The sequence below is a fragment of the Rhinolophus hipposideros genome (assembly GCF_964194185.1).
Source record: "Rhinolophus hipposideros genome assembly, chromosome: 1".
Taxonomy (NCBI): domain Eukaryota; kingdom Metazoa; phylum Chordata; class Mammalia; order Chiroptera; family Rhinolophidae; genus Rhinolophus; species Rhinolophus hipposideros.
In genome coordinates, this window is record NC_138047.1 from 13,980,735 (window position 1) to 13,988,749 (window position 8,015).

General features: G+C 44.0%; 1 protein-coding gene across 1 annotated transcript in view; it reads left to right on the forward strand.

The window, feature by feature from the left end:
- LOC308496070 (uncharacterized protein C10orf67, mitochondrial) overlaps window positions 1–7,711 on the forward strand; it is a gene marked incomplete at both ends in the record, with an annotated part of 102,315 nt that extends 94,604 nt beyond the window's left edge. The window contains one exon of the mRNA XM_081044706.1: window positions 7,382–7,711. Within this exon, the coding sequence (XP_080900832.1) occupies window positions 7,382–7,711 (330 nt within the window). The remainder of the gene's footprint in view (window positions 1–7,381) is intronic.
- Between the last annotated feature and the right edge of the window lie 304 nt (window positions 7,712–8,015).

Genomic DNA, 8,015 nt, shown 5'->3' on the forward strand with positions numbered 1-8,015 from the left:
AATTAATTAAAGGGGAAAAAAGGTGTCAGGAAGTTGACATGTTATTCACCAATCTCCATTACTTTTCTTTGTAAATTGGGCAGTGTAAACTATCATTGTGGTAACTTTATCAACAGTATGGCACACACGCAAGGTAACATCAGATAATAAAGTGCTTTCTCTTCCTACATCTGCTAACATTTAAGACAAAGTCTGCTGCATCCCTAATGCTAAGGTATGATTTGGATATATGCACCTTTCCTTACTGTATTTAAATATTATATCTTTTAAATTATTCATAGGAACACAGAGATAGAAACTCTAAGAATAAATTACAAAATCACACTTCATGTACTACTAGTGACTCTTTAAATGGAATTTTTCATTGAAACTTTGTCATTAAAATAGAAAGGCCTTTTGGTTGTGCCCATACAAGCATAATAAATTGTATATGTTTGTGATACTGAATGACTCTTGCCCATATGCTGCACTGCAAAGCTACATGAATGAGGCATTTACCAAATCAGGCCCACCACATTAAACAGAAAAACAATCTTTATTCATGGTAACTTATCAGTTTCAATTAATCAACCTTAACAATGGAAATTCTGATGTGTTCAAGCAACTTGAAAGCAATAGGTCATCTCCAGGGCAGCCATGTTGTGTCTTTGTGCATAAGGTTTCGAACAAAGCAACATCTCCAATAAATAGACGAACATATGCATACATACGTGTGCATATATATACATACCAATGGATGGCTACAGCTATGCCATGTGGTGCCAATAAAAACACGTTTATTGTTAATGATTTTTATCATAACAAATGTAATTTTTTTCCTTCAAGTATTACTTTTTGAGCTCTGCAAGTTTAAACAAAAGGAAAGAAATTTCCATTGGATGACCATCCTTTCAGTTTCTGTGCTGCTATGTGAATAGCATTGTGCAAACCATTCCAATGGTTTTGAAAAGGGGTAACCATTGGTTTGATTTGGTTACACGGTTTAGTAAAGAGCTCCCTCCCACTGCCTTAGGGTCTGTGAAAGGTCTGTGACCTGTTTAGAACTGCCAAGTGAAATGTCATGTCGCCCCTCCCAAATGGGAGTATCTGCATTCATTTGATCAGTATAAAAAATGATTGGGGATGGCGAGATCAGTGCTTTTGAATTGCAATTTATAGCAGTTTACAAAAATGCACATTGTTGGAAAAGAAAACCTGGAAGTGTTTCTTTCTAAATTGCATTACCTGTGAAATGTCATTAGTCTTTTAAGGATATTTACATCTTTTTTTTAAAAAAAATTATTTAGGAGACTTATTTCAACTAAGGAAAACCAGAGTTTCATTACATTATGATTTTGTAACTTGTATGTTGGCTTTAATTACAGAATTTAAGGAATACAGCGTGTCTGAGTTCTTAGGATACACATAATTTGTTATCATTCCCATTTATTAATTCTGTAAGATAGTCTTTGCTAATCAGTTGCATTAACAGAAGATTCCTAATTATCTTTCTCAGATTACAAAGGACTTTCATTTGTTAGTATACACCTTGTCTGCTGATTTCTAATAGTAAGTCTGAAATCACAGACGTAATGGAAACTCTACCCAGGTTTCCACTATTCCTTCAATAGGTTACTACTGAAAGTTCTTTGTCAGAGGAATACTTTCTAAATTATGGTACCCACAGTTTCATAAAAGGGAAAGGTTATTTCATTTTCATTTAATGTATAAATAATACATGAACTTTATCCAAAAAGTTGAGGTAGGCTGTTCAAGTTCATAAAAGCTTAATGCAGCCACTTGGGTCTCTGGGGTGCAGAAAACAAGGCCCTTTATACATTGTACAGGAATCTCCAAAGGTCCATATCTTCTTCACCATAGGCAGTGGGTGGAGCTGGACATCATTTTGAAGAATTCTTCTTTTTGTAAGAAAAGTTACCTGAGAAAAGGCTCTCAGAACTTCCCTGGTTGATCCTTGACTGGAAAAAGAAAGGCCTTACTTCAGAAGACACTTGACCCAGATAGGCTCCCTAGCCTTCCACTTTGAACCTCCCAACCATTGAAAGCCGAGGTTGTCACGTTTTTATCTTTGTTCATGTTAAGCCTTGGAATGACAGCCTGGCTCTGTGTTCCCCTCTCCCACTGCCCAAGCTGTAAGTGTCCACATTGACATCTACCGGTGACCGCAGGCTGCAATTCTTTGTTGCCTTCTCCACGCCTCTGGCTTTCACTGGGATTAGCCCAGGGCCTTTGTTCCCCTTCAAAGCTGGAACATCACATCCCATGTTGTGGCTTTCCTGTTTCAGACCCCCAACGCTTTCCTCACAATTTACACACCAGGTAAATATCCCTCCCTACAGAGCAGAGAGCCCCGCCTGTGGGGGCGGGGAGGGCAAAACTTCCCCATCGCCCAACTTCAGAACCCCTGCCAATCTGGTTTTCTTTCCTTCTCAATTCATAATTTTATATCTCCCTTTGAAGAGAAGAATGAATACAAAAATGGAAATTTAAATCTTAGATCCCTGTACCCCAACACAAGACAACTCCTCCCTTTTTGCAGAAAATCTCTTACAGTGTCTCCTGATTGGAGGAAAGGAACTCTAAGCAGAAGGGCATTCACTGGCCTGGGTCAAAGGCACCTAAGACTATTTCTACAGTCTGGGGCAGCTGGAAAACTGTCTCAGAGGAAAACTGAACTGACACATACTATTTTGAAAGTTGAGGTGGATTTGAACACTTGCCCCTACACACACCTCTCCTCCAGGTTACTGAAGAGCCCCTCCCACCCCCCCACAGCTGGAGCTGGACCTGGGAGGACCCACTAACAGTGCTGCACAGAGCTATGGGGGCGGAGTGGGCAGGCAGTGGTTTCTGTATAGTAAGTAAAACAAATTTCACATTTCCTCATTTTTTAGTGAGGTTGTCAAGAATTCTGAAACAAGAAGGGCCTTTGAAGAAGTTATCCATAACCCACCACAGCTCCGTGAACCATAGGGATGCTACTGAGTAACGGGCCGGACCCCTGGGCTGCGCCGCGCAGGACCACAGAAAGAGGGTTCTCACCATCTTGGCGTAAGGCCTGCCTCCCTGGCAAATGATACATATTATCTCCAAGGCGTTTCCAAAATAACTGATAAGCACCGCAGTGGAAGAGGACGCAATGTGCTTCGGCTGTGCGCACCTTTCCAAGCCCTTAAGGAAACAGCTCGCAGGTGCTGGGTGCGCGGGGCTCTCAGACCCCAAGGGCTGCCAAATCTATTCGGGTGCTTGCTGGGCTCAGAGGAGTTCCCCGGAGTCTTAGGGTGGGAAGGAAGGAACTTCCATTAAAAGTATTTTGAGGCAAGGAACTCTCGAATTCATTCTGTCTCCCTATAACACAAGTCAAACTAATTTGCTCGCCTTTCCAGTAGTCCCCAAGAGGGCGAGCTGTAAGTCTGAAAGGGGATTTAAAATTTTCTCTAAGAGAAGTCCACTCTTACCTTACGTGACATGGGGCCCCTAGCCTTACCTTATAAGCCGTATAGAATTCTTTAGTAAGTGGAGAAACCCTTTGGAGTTTTGCTTCCCGGTAAATTTCAAGATCAAGATTCAGGTATCTGTTCTTTCCGGAATGTCAGGTACCATTTACTTGAAAGGCCGGTTTGCTTTCTGCTGTGCGTAATGTTCAACTTGGTCATGTCCCCCTAACTACGAGTTAGGCCCTGTCTGTAGCCCAGTTTCAGAATCGTAGCCCTGGATTACAGATTTCTAAAGTTATTTATTAAGTCTCAAGAAATATATTTGTGGTAGCTGTCACATAAAGCTGTTATACTTTGGTGCAAAAGAAAGCTGGGGAGGCGATTTATTTGCGCGTAAAAGGCACGGATTTAATTGGAGAGAGACCTGTTATTTTCAACGCAAGTACATAGGGGTGGCATGGCGCCCTGGAGCATTATTCGAGCTTCATCTACTATGCACTATATGCCACCGTCTCTAAAGGAGTGTTGCCCTAGAAACTTGTTTTAAATCTGCTGCTATATATCAACACCTTGTTTTAGCAGTCCTTGGCTGAATTACAGTTACACAGTTTGGCGCTTCTTTCAAATTTCCTCCCATCAGTTTGGCTAAAGAAAGGAATTTTTCTCCTTTAGAAATGAATTGGCTTAATTAGTAAGTAGATTAATGGCAATTGCTGGTGAGTTGGTTTCCAGCAGAGTTTCACCAGAGAGGGTTAATCGGAGTCAGGTCTGGAATCTTTCCCAGAACTGGCTGCCAGCCATTTCCACCAACCAATCAACCCTACAAGAAACGAAAGAAATGAAATAGAATTTATATTCTCTGTGCTGTTATCCTGGACGGAAATTCTTGGAAGCAGGCTTTTGGTTGGGTGCAGGACAGACGGTTTCATTTCAAAAATTTCACACAAATCTTGAAAGGTTTCACCTTCAAGATTTCTCTGGATACCAAAAGCAGAATTTCAAATGGCACAGGGAGTGTCTCCACAAAACACTGAGGGCGCATTGGAACCGCCTGAGGCCCTTACTGAATTTCAGGTTTAGAGAAGTTGCAAAAATCTCCCATGTCCCACCCTAAAACTATTGTCTAGCAGAAGCCATTAAAAAGTTTAGTTGTATGTTTTGCAGCCTTTCACTTATTTTTTCCATAGTGATAAAAATGCATTCATAGTTTAACTTGCAGCTGCATTACTCTTGCAAAAAAAAATTCCCTGCTGAGAAATGCATATAATAGGAAAAACAGATCGGCTGGACAGCAGTGTAATTAATGCCAGAAAGGGCTGAGGCCGGTTTCATAGTTTGTCTTTTGAGGATATCAAGACGAGACCTGGTGAAAAATGACGCATGCTTTAGCATTTCAGAAAGCTGGCAACTGGCAGTGCTTTTCCTTTTTTCTTTGACTTTCTGCCTCTGAACAAAGAGGTCGGCAGAACTAGCTAGGTTGTAATGAGTTCTATGTCCCTAGCACATTAAGTGCATCATGGAAACATATTGTATCGAAATAGTTTGGAGGAGAATACCGGGGATGAAAGAGAATGGGTGCTTTGATCAGCTCCCTGGGGTCCTGAGCACGCACAGACTGACTTGCAAGGAGTTATTCAGCTCTAGCTAGACACACTTACAACACCATTCAAAGGAATTTGCATATTTGTAATTTATCACATTGGTCCAGAACATTTTTGCAAGGTAAATAAAAGTTGGCTGAATAAAAAAAAATCAATCATCGAAGATATAGAGGAAACTATGAAGCTAGACTTTCCATTAAAAACATAAATAAATATGTCCAGAAAACATGACAATTTAGAGGCTGACCTTATTTTAAAGTGTCCTTAGAGCAACAGGTTATGTGTTGACAAAGACAAGAGTGGCCACAATTTTTTTGTACTTCTAATTTAGGGGAGTATCTGCAGCTTCCCACTGGAATAAAAGCAGAAAATTGAATGAGATGCATGTGGCTATAACCAGCTCGCGACATGCAGAGAAAAATTAGTACACACTTTGAGGAGATGTGAAAGATGGCTTAATCTCCTTGGCATCTGCAAGTGCTAAGATTAAATCTCATTTCTTCTCCTGTGGATTTCATTACCCATCTCAGGTTGCTGAATATAGAAGCTCAAGAGGATGAAATGTCTCCACACCCGGTCCACAGCAAAACTTGCTTTCAAATGCCCCATGAGAACAAGTGAAAATTTAACAGTCAGGCATTGTTCTGAGTTTTTAAATAACCCAGTTAAACAGCAAACAAGAATCTTCAACTTGACCTTGGAAAAGTCTGTGTGCCTGCAGATAATCTATCAAACAACTCTGGATGACAATGATATATTTCAAAGTATTGTCAGATGAAAAGATTGATAAATTTGCTGCTGCAAAGAGAGAACTTTGGAAACAGGCAATTTAGCGTGCTGCCTCTGCCGCCTTCTCTGTCCTTGCCGCCCCATCCCCACCCCGCCACCCCCGGCCTGGGGGCCAACTCAGTAGAAGAGGGCCAGTAAATCAGCACTGTAATATTTCTTAAGGGGCACGGAAAAGCTGTGAACAGTACCTCTCATATTAAACGCAATATTTCTTTGCTTTCGTGGGGAACAAAAGTCATAGCAAGACGTCTTTATGGCTAATTCAGTCAAAGGCACATCTCGGTTCCCCCCGCAGAAAGGTCAGTGTCGTTGTGTTTGGTCCACCGAGGGGGTGTTTTCACATTGAAAACTTAGCCAGCTGTCCCTGTCATACCCTCGCCATTGGGGAGCGCGCCCTAGCCATGGTTATTAGGCACACTCTACACCTGCAAAATATACCGATTTCCAAGACTTTTCAAGACCCCCTCCTTGTTCTCATGCCCCCTCCTCTTTCGTCTACTAAACTTTGACAACACAATTCAGGCCTTGGATGAAAGCGCTGCACGCAAGAGGAAAGCTGGGGAGGGGGGCAGCTCAGCTAGCGTCTCAGGGTGTCTATTGAGCAGCCATCAAAGAAATGAGGCGTCAAGTATGTTCTCAAGAGTAAGTAAAACTTCCAAATAATTGCTTAGAGGCATCACACATTTGCTATTACCACAAATGCGAATTTTTGAACCCTAATATTTAATTTTATGCAGTGTTAGGTTTAATTTTACCAGTGTTAGGTGTGGGGTTGCAACCAGGCGTCCTTCATTTAGAAGTGGGTCTTTTAAAATTTTCTTTGTGTTTAGCCTGTCACTGACCAACGTCAGGAGACAATTTTTGTTTTGAGTCGTCCCAGTGCAAGTCCATATCTCTTTTTTTTAAATCCTAATACCAACACACTGTTGTTATCCATCTCACAACGCTTTGCCAACTGGATTTCACAATAAAACTCCCTCTGGAAACTTCCAGCAGCTAGCCGCATCACCAATCCAGTGCCAAAGACTTGCATCCAAAGATAGGTGACTACCTAGCTGTCTGGGGATGCTCAGCGGTCCAAACACAAAAGGAGCTAAAGGGGATCCTGTGCAATGGCTCAATAGAAATGGTAAAACCAGAAATAATTCAGAAAACAAGCACTTTAAAAGTGATAATGCCCCAGTGCCAGTTCCTCTAATACAGGAGTGTAAAAGTAACAAGCTTCCTCTAGGAGCACTTAGGAGTGGGGGTGGGGGGACTAAAGATTCCTATCGGGCTGCTGGGGGGAGGGGGCATGAGAAGGAGAAAAGAGGATTTAATTCAGCCGTGGTGCCTCTAATCCCGGTCTTTGTCTAATCCGTCCACCCAAATTGCGAAGAGTTCCATGAGAAGTCTTCAGATTTAGGCAAAATGCAGGAGTGCCCAGGATGTCGTGGGTTCCCGGGACACAGGTAGGGGTGAAGCACACTGCGTGCCACAGGAAGCGGGAAAAAGTGCCTCTCACTAGTATGGGGACCCTAAAGTCTTTCCTGGCGCCTGGGGGCCTCCATACAGCCCGCCACCAGCAAGCAGAGCGCCCGCGCCTCTCCAAAGCGAAGTCAGCGCAACAGGTTGTTTGGAACAGGTGCCGACGGCCCAGAGAAGGGATTGGCGCGAAGCTGCGGGGATCAGCCAAGCGCCAAGACATCCCAGAGAAACAAGGGTAGATTCCCCAGTGGCCCGAAAGTAGGGACGGGCTGGAAACCGGTGCCCCGGCCACTGCCGCTGCTAGCGCTGGGCACCTCGGCCCAGAGGCAAAAACAGCTCTCCATAGCCTGCGCCCTGGGCCATGGGGCCCTCTGTAGGCGGCCGTCCGAGGGCTTCCCGCCCGACCAGAGGGCTTAGTTGCCCCAGGCCTCCCCAAAGGAAGCCTTGCGTCTCATCTCCTGCCCTTGTTCAGACCGTTCTCCCCTCTCTCTGATCGCCGCTTCCAGGAGCCCCTCTTGGAGACTTCCATGCGCAAAGATAGCAGAACTCGGAGAGCCCGGCGCCCGGCAGCCACTTCCAGGGAAGACAGACAGCACCCGAGCCCCGACTGCCCTGGGAGCAGGGGTGAGGCGGGCCTCCGGGGATACTCATCCGACTCCACCCCGGCTCTTCCGAACCCTGGGAACGTGGTGCATCGGGCGGGGCGCATGCGCGCCTCCGG